The 17,045-nt window shown below is 40.0% G+C and overlaps 1 protein-coding gene across 4 annotated transcripts in view; it reads left to right on the top strand.

The window, feature by feature from the left end:
* Window positions 1-17,045, top strand: part of LOC134213250 (serine-rich adhesin for platelets) — a 427,675-nt gene that overhangs the window by 349,790 nt on the left and 60,840 nt on the right. For all 4 annotated transcript variants that reach the window (XM_062692076.1, XM_062692077.1, XM_062692075.1 and 1 more), the window contains one exon: window positions 1,798-2,181. In XM_062692076.1, the coding sequence (XP_062548060.1) occupies window positions 1,798-2,181 (384 nt within the window). The remainder of the gene's footprint in view (window positions 1-1,797; window positions 2,182-17,045) is intronic.

Here is a 17,045-nt window from a genome sequence, read left to right on the forward strand (position 1 = left end):
TTTTTGCACACAGGCATCACCTCCATTCGTCGAATTGAGTCGATTGGTATAACACACTATGGGTCTCCGGACCTTCTAAAAAAAGCTTGTTTTTGGAGCGAATATATAGCCTTTACGCATACTTAGTATACGATAAAGGCAAAAATAATTTGTTTCAGAAAAATCTTACATGGAGGGAGTGATGATTGAAAACTTCAGAAAATCCCTTACGACCCCTGATGCCATAAAATAAATAATAGATATCCATTAGCCATATTGAGCGGCATAACCAATCCTAAGGTCTAAGAAATCTTTCAGATTGGAAAATTTCCCGTCTTCTCTACAAATTTATGCATTGATCGGCATCTGTAACACTGTAACTCTCAACCAATGAAATTTTTGGTTGTTAATGTCCTTTACATGGAATACAGTATTATCATGCTAGTATCATGCAATACAATAGAATTATAACTTGGCTTAGTAGTTTTTTTCGTGCTATTATTCTAAGTAAACTTCAGAATTTATCGTTGCACCGGCTCCGATTCTGTCATAAACAAACGAGCAAACAAAAAAAGCACTAACATGCAATTCTTATGCCGGGATCAGTGACAATCTAATCGCACCGCAGATGCCTTCGTATACGCTAGATAATTATAAATAAAGTGACGTGCTGGCTGTTAAATTATGCAAATCACTACTACCACAGCAAACGACAGCCTGTTTCAAACGTATTAAAGATTGAGTACGGCAGTTAAGTTGGTTTGAATTGCTCGAACGGCGCCTCCAATCTGCTTCCACTTTTTCCACTCCTAAATCATTTTCTTTCCATGAGAAAAGTATAGTTATTTGAGAAAAACGATGGATTGGTCAATGGTAAATAGGAAAATTTGTTTTTAAAATAAAATAATCTGTTCCAATGGTTCTTTCTACTCACCTTTTACTGTATTATCTTATTTTTAATCCAGTATTTCCGTCCCCTTCTTCTTATCTTCCATATATCCTAAATCTATCCTATTTCTTCGTTCTACTAAGAAAAAAAGATTGCATTCAAATATCAGTAAGCCAATATTGGTAAAAGCTTCATATGCCAATAAGCTAACACCCATAGTTCAAAAAGTGGATTCACTAAATGTTTTCCTTCATACCCGAGTGTTTTTGATACACTTTAACTCAAATCATGTATACACATAATTGTTACGGCTCAATTTATGAACCTAAGATCCATGCAACACATATGAGGACAAGAAAGGAGACGAGAGAAGGGTTTACATGCTTACATGCTTGTCTATTTGAACAATTTCGTGTAATTTTCCAATCATTGCGCTTGACTCAAGTGCCGCCCAATGGCTGTACCGGGGCGGCTAGAAATCGGTCAAGCGATCTCAAATTACCAGCTTACCGGTATTTCCCTAACTGGAAAACAGCTACCGGTCGATAGATTTGACGTTACGGCGATGGATTTGAGCGATTATAATCTTTGAACTAGCCGCAATTTGAGCCGCGTGCATACTAATGTGCTATTTTATGCTTAATTAAATTATCTGTTGTAAATGGCTTCAAACACTCGTTAGAGCATTGAAGATGTTTTCATTGCGATCTGCATGTCTGTTATAAACTTCGCTTAAGGAATCGTCCTTCAAAATCTTAAATAGTTTGTGATCATCAACAATAGTTGCAGCCAGATAATAAATTAATTCAAACCTCCATCCGGAAGGTCAGTCCACTCAAAGCATATAAACATTTTTATGACTTGTTCAATTATAAAAATTGATTTATTGCAGTAATATTCATGTTTTCCCCTCCCCCTCTCTCCGCCAGATGGTTTCACACAACCTGTCCACGCCGGACGGTAGCACCCAGCACACACAGAAAAAGCAGATGGAAATCCTTCAAGCCCGGACGGCGTCCGGTTCGCTTCAGGTGGTCCGCGCCCAAACCGTTCAGACAACCTCGTCACGCTGGTCCTCCTCCACACTGCATTCCGAGATTTGTAGCAATGGTGTCAGCACGAGCACCAGCACCACCGCCAGTAGTAGTAGCAGTTTCAGCAATGGACACCCCATTCCAGCAATCACCGCCAACGGCAGCAGCAGTACAAACGTTGGTCACAGAACAAGTGCACTAACGACCAATGGATTCTCGAATCATCACCTGCAGCAACAGTTCCACCGACCGGCGGTCATAAATTCCAGTAGATTACTGGTGAGTTGTAATGTTTTTTCGCATATGTTCGATACTTTGTTGCATTATCGTTCTGAAGGATGGAATTACTTCAGTCCCTTAGACTTTTCTTATACTTCTTGACAGAAAAGAGAAATTTTCGGATGTAATTTGCAATTCGTTACGTCATATGAAAGTAAGCCAACGCAAAAGAAAACTATGGATCCGAACATTTGACAAGACTTTTATCGGTACAGAAACCCAAACATAAACACAAGCTTTTTTTGAAAATCGATTGTTGAGTTTCATCGTTCATAACTTTCTCCCTTGTGAACGTTCAGCGAGCTTTGCCTACATTCCGGACGTTGATTGGTTTAAGAACTGGTTCCAACAGCCATTTTGAAGTGATGGAGACGCATGGCCAGTTCATGTGTGTATAAGTATAAGCAAAAAACTTGAATTTTTCAAAAAACTATTTACTCTCAAACGGCTTGTGAATATCATCATCATCTTCTTCTTCTTCAATGATTCTACATTCCAACTGGAATTTGGCCTGCTTTTTAACTTAGTATTCTATTAACATTTCGTCAGTTATTAATTTGAAGCTTTTCTATGCCCGACATTGCATGAGTATGTATCTTGTATGGAGAGTACAATGGATACACTATGCCCAGGGTGTCGAGGAAGTTTCCAACCCGAAAACATCCTAGACCGGACCGAGAATCGAACTCGGATTGGCAATCCTATGCCTTTGCTCGCAAAGCTACTGGAAACCCTTATGAATATCATGGTAAGATGAAATTTGAAAATTCAAATACGCAGCGCATTTGTTAAAGAATTTATTGAAAGCTGATGGAATCTTATTTTTGCACCTTTGGAAGATAAGTACTTGCAAATATAGGACACTTTTGCAAATATCACTTTACTCACAAAAATAAGATATATACTAGTACTCATATGTTTAGTACAAAAAATCATGGACAAAAAATAATCCATACAGTATTTACATAACTAACTTATCTCCATTCTCTTCTAGGTCGATACAAATATGTTTTTAAATACTTCCAAAAGGGAAATAATAAAATTTCATCAGTTTAGCCAAATTTCATCAGTTTTCAATAAGAGCGATGCGTATTTTAGTTTTGTTCATTGTATTATGTTGTTTAATTACTTACCACTCTGACTAATCGAAAATCATTAGGAGACATTTTTGATTAGCATTTGAAATGGTTTTCTTAAGAGATGAGCCAGCCTAGGGCTGAAAACCTTTCAAATAAAGACAAAAAAATGGTCTACAGTAAAATTAAATTTTGAAAAAAATCATCGAAAATCATGTTTTTGGGATAGTATTTGTAAGAAAGGACATGAGTGTTTTTCTGTTCATTGCCGATTAAAACGCCTACCCGACTCTGCCCCATCGCATAAACGAACTTTGTGGAAAATACTACAAATTATCTAACTGGATCACCATTACGAATAGTGTATTTTGCTATTATTCTTGATTCTGAGTAATATTAAATAGTAAAAATGTTGAAAAAAGTTCAATTACTGATCAAATTTCATTGTTTGGTCTTTCTTTTCAAAATAAGCAAATAAATCATCACAGCAGGCTTTGCAATTTTGATTTTTTTTAAACAATTTTTAACGAAATTAAGTGACAAACAACTTCTCTGAAGAAATCACACTTTAAAAATGCTGTTTGGCCGAGTTGCCATATGGGACTTTTATGCGAATATCTCTAAAAATTGTGAATGTTGACCAAAATGTCGGCATTAATGTATATTGAAACTTCGCTGAAGACACGCATGGTCCATTTCATCATTTCAGTTACTGAGAGGTTTTTTCCATGTTTGGTCGAGGGCTCCCCCAGTGTGCGTCGTGGGTGTATATTGTTACAAATTGGTGCTATTTACCTTTTCCTATACATAAGCAGTTCAATACCTAGCCACGTCCTTACAATTACGCTAGGAGGGGAAGGCGTGTTAGTTCAAATTCTACTACACTACTAGTAAATATGAAGGGAAGCCATACTATCTTCATTATTCATAGATGTCTCAGGGTATAGTCCAACGTTTGATAATTATATATAATAAAAATTGTCATTTTAAATAACTATGCATTTTCATTCAAATTTTTTTTATTTACTTTATTCATGCAATTTTTAGAATATATTTTGAAGTTTAACTTAAGAATGTGTACATGAGTTTTTCTAGAATCTAGTACTAATAATCTCTTAATTCATGTAAAAAATGTGAATCAATCCATTGATGGCTCGAAGGTTTATTTTTTAATTGTCATTTGCAGGGTTTTGACTTTTCATTTCAAAGAGACCAAAACAAGCGTTTTTCGGGCCAAGGGAAAATCTTGTTTCGTTGTTTATGTTGAGGTTCATCTTTCACCCATCAATCTTTTCTCTAGAATTGGCATTGGAAGATAAACGAAAATCTTGTCTGTTAGATGAAAATCCTTTTTCGTTTAATTACTTTTACCTCTCACTAACTTTTCGCGAGAATTATCGCAGAACAATTTACAAAATTGTATGGCCGCGCCGGGATTCGAACCCAGAATAGTAACAACAATAACTGTGGGGATGCGCTTACTTTAGCCAGACCACCACACTATCTGTATGAAAGTGTTAAGTTATTTGTTCCACATAAGCTACTACCATTTGCATTGATGATGCCACGAAAAGACTCGAATATGAAAGAAAAAGAGCAAACCAACGTTTGGCGGCAATTGAAGTGAGCGAAAAATTGTTTTCACTTACCAGGCTGTTTTTCTTTCCCGAAAAGCGATTTCTCCCCAAAAACTTTCGTGAGGGAAAATCATGTGCTCCTGAGATTGAGTGAGCATTACGAACCCTGGTCATTTGTTAGATCATCCTTTTCCGAAAATGGCCACCATGGAAGCAAAAAAAAATACGGGTCTAATTATTCTCGGTAAAGATTCCTAGCACTTTTTTTTTCGAGTCTATTATTTTTTCGTGGATGCGTTGTACATATTATTATTTATTAAAAAAAAAGCCAAAACTACCTACTTTTATTTTTTTTTCTTCCTAAGCAATGAAGGGGGAATCTGCTCAACAGACATCCTGGGTTGTCCAGGAAGTGCGGGGTTAGGGACCACCTCCAACAGCAAACGAGGGAGGAGGACTACATCCCCGACCCGCTAAACCGTTTCCATTGCCGCCAAGCCCATCGTCCCTTCGGTACAACCAGAAAGTAATCTAAATTAATGATTTCGTGTGTGTTACTTCTACGTGAAGTTAAATGATTTACAATGATATGGAAATGCTAATATCATCTTCCAAACTTGGACGTACATGTTCATGATAGCATTAGAGGCGAAAGTATAGAATTGATAGTTCCGTTAGGATACGGCAGGCATGAAGAATGTTTTTATAGAAGTCGATTTGAAAGCGAGCGGAGGGCAATATTTGTGATGGCATATATCGCACGACCTTCCTTCTATGCCAAGCTCCCGTATGTGGAGATATATCAGATTCACACTGATATTCTTCCTCCCCTTCATGCAGGAGCTTGGCAGAAAGTAATGCTTCAAAGGGGGGCCAGTGCACAACGCACCCTCAAGGTTAGCTGCGAGTCCTTGCAGCACCGAACATCGTGACTCGCTTTTTTTAGAAGAACACCATGGTATCGTGCCAGCGCATTGCCGGCTTTCCTGGTGGCCTTACCACGCCCTATGTCCTCGGAAGGTGGGAAGTGTCGACTTTGCGCCTACTTCCCTCTGCACGGCTGGTATCAATAATGATGATGCCGCGTGCACCCCAAATTGACCTCTCTGCGATAGAGCCAATTCGCCAACACACAGAGGGACTTGTCGACGCGGTGCCTAAGCCTTGACGAGGACCCCTTTCCGTCCTCGGGCTCGGAACCCGCCCGGTTGACCGACGCCGCGAAAGCGACGATACCATGTTGTTCTTTGCGCGGCCACTTGTTCGATTAAAGGAGTTCGACCACAGGGCACCGGTATGACCCATGAAGCCGGCTCCGAGCTCTTGGACCACCTCTTATTAGCGCCTGAACTAGCCATTCCTCGTGCCACCTTCTGTGTAGCTCCGAGACGATTTGGACGATAGCCGATAAAACGGCGTTCCACCCAACTTCATCTTTACACATCCTCCGGCCTAGGTTGTCCGGGGACCGGGGTAGTGTCCAGACCACATGTGGCAAGCATGTGGTCACGTATTGTGCGAAAACGCGGGCACACGAACAACACGTGTTCCACCGTTTCCTCTAAACCTGCGCACACCGAACACTCGGGCGAGGCCGAGTGTCCGAACCGGTGTAGATACTGTCTGAAGCAACCATGGCCTGTAAGGACCTGGGTCAGGTGGAAAGTGATTTCCCAATGGCGCCTCTTGACCCACGTACCTATCTCCGGTATCAACCTATGTGTCCATCTTACCTGCACTGTGATTTTGCAGTACGCTTAAACGCCGGGCACTTCGAACGTGCTTGCTGTTCGCAGCTTTGCGGGCACAAATCAAACAATTTGGAGGGTTCATGCAGCATTGTGCCTTATGTCCCTCCAATCCGCAGCGTCGGCAGAGCTTGCTTCTATCAGGGCCTTTGCAGTCCCATTGCTTGTGCCCCGGTTTCAGGCACTTGAAGCAAACTTCGGGTTGCTCGTATATGCCCACAGGGCACACCGACCATCCCACTTTGACGCTCTCTAACTTGACTACCTTGGAGGCGTCCTCTGCAGTTAGCCAAACCAATGCTACTTGCGTCCTTGCCGGACCTTTCCGTAGCCGAACGGCTGCGGTGCACAGTGTTTTATTTCGTCATTTGCACGATCGAAATTCAAAAACTCGAAAAGTGTTGATTTTGGATATAGGGTTTGTTCACAGATGTTTCAAGATATTTAGGAGCGCATCTTTCGATAAAAACAGTTTGATGATTAATCCCCCTAAAAGTGAGTTGAGAAAATTATTTTTCCACCAGAATGAGATAGACACATAGTGTCTTCCGCAAAGTTGTAGTAAATGTTAATACGAGCAACTTTGCTGAACATCCCGAGTTTCTATCTCTTATATATAACAAACTTAAGTTGTTTTATGTAAAAACCCCATTAAAATCTTATTTTTCATTCTAACTCTTTCCAATGATTTTTCCCATTTTCCGTCTCTTCTACAAAGTTGTTAAACAAGCAAAATTACATGTTTTTGCTAAACATTTTAACATTCCATCTCACATACAACAAAAGTTATCTTTAAATTATACATATTTTTAGAGGTATTTCCACCTGTGATTACTCCCTTAATTGCAAAAAGTCGCAAATTTCTTCACGATATGCTGAAAATCGCTTATTTCATTTTCATACTGACATTGAAAACTTTTGTCGACAAGAGTCTTCTCGAATTCTGTGTTAAAAATTTGTAATCCTATGAAAAATCATAATATTTGAATAACTTTTGTTTTATAAGAGATAGAAAGTTACAATGTTCAGCAAAAACATGTAATTTTGCTGGTTTGACAACTTTGTAGAAGATACGGAAAATGTAAAAAATCATTAGAGTTAGTTTAAGTTAAAAGAATGATTTCTAGGGGATTTCCTTATAAACCATGTTTAGTTTGTTACATCAATAATATAGAAACTAAGCTTTATCGCCACATTTGTTTTAACGTGAAATGCAAAGTTTGCAATACCAAAGGAAAAGTTGTTTCTAAATTCAACAGGATTTGTATTCGTTGTTCTCTTTGTAATCGCTTTCACACTTTCAATAAAATAGTTTAGTATCTTCTGGAAGCACCTTCCTTCGACTTCTTGGCTTTTGATTCAACGGGATCCAACGATATCAGTGATCAATGCGTCAGTTCCTCGTTTGTCCTAAAAATTACCTGCAGCAGATGTTTCTGCTGTTTTAATCAAATAGAAACGTTTCGATAAACTTAACACGGTTTATGTGGAAATCCTCTTAAAATCATTCTCTTAACTTAAACTAACTCTAATGGTTTTTCACATTTTCCGTCTCTTCTACAAAGTTGTCAAACCAGCAAAATTACATGTTTTTGCTGAACATTGTAACTTTCTATCTCTTATAAAACAAAAGTTATTCAAATATTATGATTTTTCATAGGTTTACAAATTTTTAACACAGCATTCGAGAAGACTCTTGTCGACAAAAGTTTTCAATGTCAGTATGAAAATGAAATAAGCGATTTTCAGCATATCGTAAAGAAATTTGCGACTTTTTGCAATTAAGGGAGTAATCACAGGTGGAAATACCTAAAAAAATATGTATAATTTAAAGATAACTTTTATTGTATGTGAGATGGAATGTTACAATGTTCAGCAAAAACATGTAGTTTTGCTTGTTTAACAACTTTGTAGAAGAGACGGAAAATGGGAAAAATCATTGGAAAGAGTTAGAATGAAAAATAAGATTTTAATGGGGTTTTTACATAAAACGACTTAAGTTTGTTATATATAAGAGATAGAAACTCGGGATGTTCAGCAAAGTTGCTCGTATTAACATTTACTACAACTTTGCGGAAGACACTATGTGTCTATCTCATTCTGGTGGAAAAATAATTTTCTCAACTCACTTTTAAGGGGATTAATCATCAAACTGTTTTTATCGAAAGATGCGCTCCTAAATATCTTGAAACTTCTGTGAACAAACTCTATATCCAAAATCAACACTTTTCGAGTTTTTGAATTTCGATCGTGAAAATGACGAAATAAAACACTGTGCGGTGGGCGTCTCCACTTCACACTGTCGCTGCAGTGCCGTGACAAGCTCTTCGACTTCGGTGATCTCGTCCAGGTCTTTAACCCTTAGATTCACCTCCGTCGTGAGTGCCCTCACCTTGACCGTCTCGCCTAGGACTTCCTCCACCAACTTCGTGTAGGCAGCGCCGTTTTGCGAGACGCCCCGCTTCAGCTCGAGGATCATTTCCCCTTCCATCTTATTCGACGTACGTCAGTGCCGGGTTCACCGAGCTTGACGTCACTCCTCATCGCCTTCAAGACGTCCAAGTACTTAGCCTCGTCCGTCTTGATGACTAGGGCATCGCCCCTGGAGCGATTGGCGCCTACCCTAGACTTCTTGCTACCCTCATTCGCCTGGGCCTTCTTTTCGGCCCTTGACGTCTTCGGTCTCCTCTTGTTCTTGACCAAGGTCCAGAAGATGTCATCCCCCTCTATTTCCCTGGTCTGGTGCGGCTGAGAGCTCTCAGCCTGCCGTAACTTCTTACTACCGTGTTTCCTGGGTGAACGGACCTTTCCAGGTCCTTCATCCCCCGGTTTTGGAGGTACCTGGCCGGGGTTCAGCTGCCGAGCCCCACTACCCTTGTTCGGGGTAGTAACCCTCCGCGCTTTGGTGCTCATCCCCTGGAGACTGTCTCCCCCATTTTTGTGTCTGCTCCGAGGCGAATACTTGAGCCTCAGTCTGGGTAGACTTTGGCACCACCGTCTTTCCTGGCACGCCCTCGGTCGATTCGACCTAGCTCGAGTCCGCGAATCCTTGGGCCTCAGTCTGGATAGACCTCGACTCCACGGATTTCACGGGTTTGCACTTGACCATCCCGACCGCCTTCGCCAGTTTGGCGTCCAACATCGACTTTCGAAGTTTCTGCAAGCTCCGATGGCGTCCATGATGGCGTCCAGCTGTTGCGTCGCCACCTCGAAGGCTGAAAGCCCATCGCGTTTGCGGTTCATCGCCCTTACAAGCCATGGGCCGTCCATAACCACTACCGGCGTAGCCGGGGAGAAGGTTAAAGTGACCCACGCTGGCGCTGCGCACCGAGCTGCCGACTAGGCGGAGACCTGAACAACCCACCTCTTGCGAAGGGGTTGTCGCCTACACTACTACCACTAATTGAAGAATTGACTTGGTTTTCCATTTTGGTCCCACGAGTTGCTCGGGAAAAGAGGTCCACCACGCCAGAGCCCAGCATGACGCGGTAAGGGATAATTACTGTGGAGTCTGCCCAGGTACCCCACAGGCTCCGTTAAAGGCCTTGCTCATTATTTCACCCCCTGGCCATGCATCCCCTCGGCATGGGTCACTTAACGCCTTGGGATTAGGGGTTAGGGACAATGGTCCCCTTGGTCGCACTCACTCACTCTAGCTGATGTCAGAAGGACAACAGTGCCCAGGTTGCACTACCAGCTAAGTACAAAACCCTTAACTGGCGGTCGATTGTGATCGAAAGACCCGTAGAAGCGTGAGAATGGACTTTGTGAGGACCAGAGCTGTGTAGGTCGCTTTTTCCCAGACGTCAACTCACCATTTCGCAGCCCAAAGCTACCTATGTAGCACATATAAACTGTCTTAGTTATCTCGGTCCTACATGTAGCAGTTTATGAAGGGTTTGCAAATGTAAACCATAATCCACCTTATTTGCTGTGACCCTCGTCTTTTTGAACCAGTTGTATTACTTTTTTTTCCGGACGATTGGTAACTAATTTATTTGATACTCAACCAGCTGATCTACTTGATTTTCTGCATCTCTAAGGTCATTGTGAGTTTGATCAACCACCGGCGCCAGCTCTGTGGGTCCTCATGGGAACCATGCATCGAGTTCCTGCTAAGAGGAAACGGGTAAACCACTGCCTGGTGGTCACGGTTTTTTCTAATCGCCGTGGATGGGGTTTTCGTTTTAATTTACACTGATATTTCGTTAATCGTCGTAGATTATATACCAGGTTGCACGCAAATCTAGGTTCAATCCATGACCAGTGCAGTCCTCCGTTGAGCCATTTCGGTGGATAACCTGTATTGCCCGCCGGATCCTAACCGACATCCTATCGCCGACTCTCAACCAGTATGTTCTTAACGCATTTGCCCAAAAGTACACACGGCGATCCCCACAGGAAACGACGCACCGCGCTTTTTGCTGCCCGTATACTCGATTTTTATGGGGAGATAACATTGCGGCGTTTCCTAGGGTGCGGTTGTTCCTTTCGAATGTGAAACGCCGCGTGGAATATTGTGCAAATGCGCTTTTGGAAACATTACAACAGCCGCGCGGTGTATCGTATTGACAGCACCCTACAATAGTGTTGCACTTGGTTTATTTTTATCAACACCAGTCGTTTGCGAGTCTGCCAGTGCAGAGATGGCCAGCTTGCCTTTTCACCATCGTGTGATGGCTGCTATTGAGCATGAATGGGAAGCGCCGTTGGGCCAAAAGTCATACCGCCAAAATACATTGGGCCGAAGGCCACTAGGCTTAAAGTTGTTTGGCTGAATATGTCATTTGGTCGAACAAACCAATACGCCAAAACCCATCTGACCGAAAATGTCGTTCGTCCAAATATGCCGTATGACCGAACAGGACCTTTGGTCGAAAAACTCGTTTAGCTGAAAATGTCATTTTTGTCGTACCCCGTTCGACCAAATAACATTTTCGGCCAAATGGCCCTTTCTGTCGAACGGGTATTTCGGCCAAGTGGCCTGTTCGACGAAACGACATTTTTGTCCAAGTAACCCTATCTGCCAAATGCACATTTCGGCGTGTTATTCGTTTCCAATCAACATTTACATAACTAGTTCGGTCAAACAAGATTTTCAGCCAAATGGCTTTTTCTACCAAACTGTACTTTCGGGCAGATGACCGGACACGTAGCATGTCATTTGGCATAAAGGTCGTTTGGCATAATAGTCGTTTGACATAATGATCATTTGGCATAATAGTTGTGTATTCTCTGATTTCGGATATAATGTAAAATATTTTCAATTCTTTATAATTATTGTCGCTCGAACATCATAAAAAAATGGTTTCTAACTGGATTCTATTTTATAGCTGCTACTCCGTTATTGACTAGGACAATCGTAAATGCATAGGGAACCAATTAATGGGACATGGGATTTGCTTCTCCATGCTCAATGTGCATAGTCCAACAGCTCGAGTATTTTTAAAGATCAATGATGGCGCTGGCCACGTCCTTACGGTCAATCCGGGATGGGAGAAATCGATGATGCAGTCACTCGCCTACTGCATGGCAAGAATGCCTTTGTACATGCCACGATTTCATGCGGAATTTCATTGGAATTTGGGGATGAGGTTCGATGGCGGAGGTTTGTCTTCATGCCAACATGCCAACGTTATGGGAATGAAAGAAATATAATTGGATGAAATAACGAACTATCAAGATTGAATTTTTTCGGCGATAGCAATCTTAATAAGTAGCAAATACATTGTTGCTCTTAAAGCTCGATCCACTTAGTATTTGGCCGTTTCTTTCCAATTACTGCGGCGCCTCTGGTGGCCGTACCAAGAAGTAAAATACATCACATCGTTGCGGAAGGTTTGTTTAATTTATGTTGAAAGTTTCATCAGTATTGATGCTCACGTTCAAAAGTTATCGAAAATGGAACGCGAGAGATGGGAACAAATTTTGCACACTCACGTTGGAAATCCAACATAGTCAGGAGGAATGATTTCAAAGTAACTAAAATTAACGAAATTGACTGTAAAAACTGTCAAACGTTATCGGGAAACACTAATTGCTGGATCGCGTAGAACGAAACAATCGTAAAAGTGGAACATATGATCAGAAACTACAAGTGAAAGTCTGCAGAGCAGTTCGGAACCATTTTGGGTTTCCTTGCGTGATTTAGCGAAAAGGTTCATTGCGCCGTACAGCACAGTTCAAATAATCTGTCAGGGCGAAGAATTCCAGTCGCGTGATGGCAGTAAGCGTCCCAACAGGACCCTGAAACAGAACCTGGTTCTAAACATCGCGCAAACGAAATACAATTATGTATTTTGATGGGCGATAAAATTAATATTAAAATTGACTTTCGATTCCCGGGACACGAGTTTTACCTTGCCAAACGAAAGGGTAATGTCCCATAGGAAAATTCAAATATGTTTATGCATGCAAGATTGCCCACAAATTGATGGTATGTCAAAGCATCTGCAGTTGTGGAAAGAAAACTAAAGTTTTCATCACTGGAGCGACCATAAATGTGAAAATATACAAGGAGGAGTGTCTTCAGAAGCGATTTTGCCATCCATTAAATCATTCGACTGTCCGGTGTTGCTTTGGCCTGACTGAACAAGGTGCCATTACAAAAGGGATGTAATGGAATGGTATGAACCGAATGATAATGGCGTTAATGAAAAAACTATCAACCCACCAAAATGCCCAAATTTTCGTTCCAACGAAAAATATTAGGCAATTATCATAGGGAAACTTGAGAAATGGTGCAAAACAATCAGAAAACCATCTTAGGGTAAGACGGTATAATGCGCCCCACCTGGCCAAAACGCCCCACTTTGATTTCTAGAAAACTATACCTATCTAAGGGTCAACATCAGTTGATACCTATAAATGTTTGTAAAACCATCATTCTATGTGAATATGGGAGTATTTTCGTTTACGTAATAAAAATAATAGCAAAATACGAAAAGTTACAGTTTTGATGTAACTTTCAATGTTTGTTTGCTCAACATTCTTGAGCGACGTTTGCATACTGCCCGCAAAACTTGCACTGGAACACTCAGTTGGGCAACAAAATAACATTTCTCAGTGGTTAATATGATATAAAATTGCTTCCATCTTCAAAAATGTAACGTTTTTCAAAAATATGTTACACTGGTCAAAACGCCCCAGTGTATGCAGGACGATATGCCCCTACCAACTGGTCACAAGCGCGGCGAGCTTGCAGCAGTTGGTACCAAATTATATGGAAACTATTGAAATGTAATTCCAACCTGCTTAAATGGACTTATGTTGGTTTTTTAATGTCAAGCACATAAGGATTTGTAACCTTTTTATTATGGGATTGATAAAATACTAATGAAGGGCTATGAAACGTCTTTGGTTAAGGTGGGGCGTATTGCCCAGGCACTTTATGAAATCCATTTTTTCACGACTTTTCAAAAAAGCTTTATCACGTGTTATCTGTAATATTTTTATAAGACTACTCACGGGCAATACATTTGCGACTTCCTGGACTACCAAATAACACAAAGTTTGCATAAATTACGTTGAAAATTTAAAACTTAACAAGAAGTTGCCTTAGGGGGGCATATTATACCGTCTTACCCTATATGGAAAAGTGGTGTGAAAAAATAGCAGATTAAGTTGGCCATTCTACTGTGCAAAAAATAACGAGTGGTATTCAGAGAAAAGTCCGAGAATTCATCCGAAATGCCAATAAATAATTTTTCGATATTGTTTCCTTCAAAGTTTACTAAATTCCCTGTATAATAAAACCTGAAACACCTTTTATGTACTTTTTTGGCAAAAAAATGTCTAATTTCGTGCGGCCAAATACTAAGTGGATCGAGCTTTACATCCGACGTTTCGGTTAATTTATTTAACCTTCTTCAAGGGGTTAGGAGCATTTATTTTTGTTGCTGTATAATACATAATACATACTCCTAACCCCTTGAAGAAGGTTAAATAAATTAACCGAAACGTCGGATGTAGAAGCAACAAAGTATTTGCTACTTATTAAGACTGCTATCGCCGAAAAAAATCAATTTTAATAGCAAAACTTCAGTCGTCAACTCCCAGATAATAACGAACTATCATTCGTTTCGAATTATAGCAGTTACTACCAGAATAAGTCATGTAGTAGGAAGATGAAGTTAAACCCCCCATTGAACATCCTTATGGGCCTTATGTTCAGGACCACACATTTCCAACCTTTCTTTCATGCTCTGTACGATAAGGTCAACTGAGAAGCTCTCATTTTCCCTACATGCGTTTCCACCATATTCATAGTCGACCTTCTTAAAGCAGAGGTTCCCAAACTTTTCGGATATGCGACCCACCTAGCAGAATCCCATACTGCTTGCGATCCACCAGGTACCGAATTTGGATTAGATTTGAATTTGAATTGAATTAAATTTTGATTTAATTTAGATTGCATTTGGATTTGATTAGCATTTAATTAGGACATGAATTGGATTTTAATTGTATTTAAATGGATTTGGATTGGATTTGAACAAGATTTTGATTTGGATTTAGATTGGATTTAGATAGGATTTGGATTGAGTTTGAATTGGATTTGAATTAGATTTGGGTTTAATTTAGATTGGATTTAAATTGTATTTGAATTGGATAAGAGTTGGATTTGATTTGGATTTGGATTGGATTTATATTTGAAAAGATTCGGGTTGGATTTGAATTTAATTTGGACTTGATTTGGATTAGTTTTGGATTAGATTTGGATTGTATTGGACTTTATTCTATTCGCTCAAATATTGTATAGAAAAAAATGACCATTGACCTCGTAAAGTTTGTTGTCTCTAATCTTCCAATCACTACTTAAAAAAAAAAATAATAAAAAAAATAAAAAAAATTACTTAGATCCTAATCTAAAAGCTGGTATAGATTTGTGGGACAACAAATCGACAAAAATATGAATCAAGATTTGTTTCCCACGACCCCCTGGGGGTCGCGACCAACAGTTTAGGAACCCATATCTTAAAGGTTTATACAAGTAGAGTTCCTGTAAGGCCAAGGATGGCAAAATTCTGTCATATTCTCATGGCCTGTACGCCGGCTTTTTGCTCTTCATCTGCCGTTACCCTGAAGTTCTTGTTTTCTTCTGCTTAGGTTTCTGTTAAGATTGTCCAGTATTTTATTCCCTAATTTTTCTTTTAAATATTTCGAAGATAAAAAAGGCACACTTAGTTAGCCTGAAAATATTCAATCAACTATGTTGATCATCCGAAAACCTTTTGAGTATTAATGCCTGAGGTTCAAATTTGTCATATCACATAAAAAGTGACAAACTGTCCATTAGCACCAAACCGAATGAATTCGTTTTCCAATTTGCAATTCAACACCTTTCATGAGACCGATCAACTTTGCATGAGAAATCATAAAAAGCCAAACTAAGGTCCATGATCATTTAATGTACCGCGTCATCGTCAGCGTAAGTGAGCGACGTGTCACGTCACCGGCTGGTAATTGATCTTCTTTTATGGTGTCTGCCTGCCATCAACATTGACTAAATATGCAACACCACACCGGTTGTTCACAGATGCCGCCATACTGTTGTGCTGAACAGTAGCAAAAATGAACACGTTATTGGCGTGCAGTCAATGGCCATCGGTGCCATTGAAGTTCAAGTGTACTCCATTGAGCTACGTTTAGAGTAGCATTGCGTTCGAATAGTGGAACCAACCCCTACGCAGGTTTTGTACCGAGGATTACCAAACAATCCGCTCATCGATTATCAAAGGGAAACAGCTATTTCACGGTCAAACTTTGAATGTTATGGGGTTCTGAACAGGCAAACGGAGTACAGCCTCCATACGTAGTCGTAATGGCCTTAGGGATGTTGTGAACTTCAGCCAAGTTGCAAAGTCGTTACGAAGTTATGTACTTCATTCATAGAAAGTTTTTCAAAAATTAAATAGATTTACGAGAAACTTCTGAATATATAATTTTGCTCACCAAGCAATTTGTCTATAAATTATTTGTAGATCTTGCAAGTTGACACTGACATAACTCTAAATTATCGAATAGGTCCATAAATTACATTCCACTCGATTATGAATTCGCTCAAATGAGGCTTTGTAGAGAAAATATATGAACAAGGTTTAAATATTCCACCAATATATTGACATTTTTGTATTTAAAGTATGTGTATAATGCCGTCATACGCATATTTGTCCCATGTTTGCTGGGATTCCAATGTACATGGGACAATTATGCGTATAACGGCAGTATAGGATTTCGACACTTTTCAATGTTTTCAGTATTCAGTACTAAATGAGAATTAATGCACTTTTGTCTTCTGTGTTCTTTTACTGTTAGTCAGAGTCAAGATGAAGTATCGAAATTAAGAAATAATAATCTAACGGTATTCCATTGCCAGCTGGCAATGAATAATTTATAAGATTATTACGCCACACCTTATACGAATGCAACAATATTTCCCCGTCGTCTCAGAATGCATGCAACGA

The sequence above is a fragment of the Armigeres subalbatus genome, chromosome 2, assembly GCF_024139115.2.
Source record: "Armigeres subalbatus isolate Guangzhou_Male chromosome 2, GZ_Asu_2, whole genome shotgun sequence".
NCBI classification, from domain to species: domain Eukaryota; kingdom Metazoa; phylum Arthropoda; class Insecta; order Diptera; family Culicidae; genus Armigeres; species Armigeres subalbatus.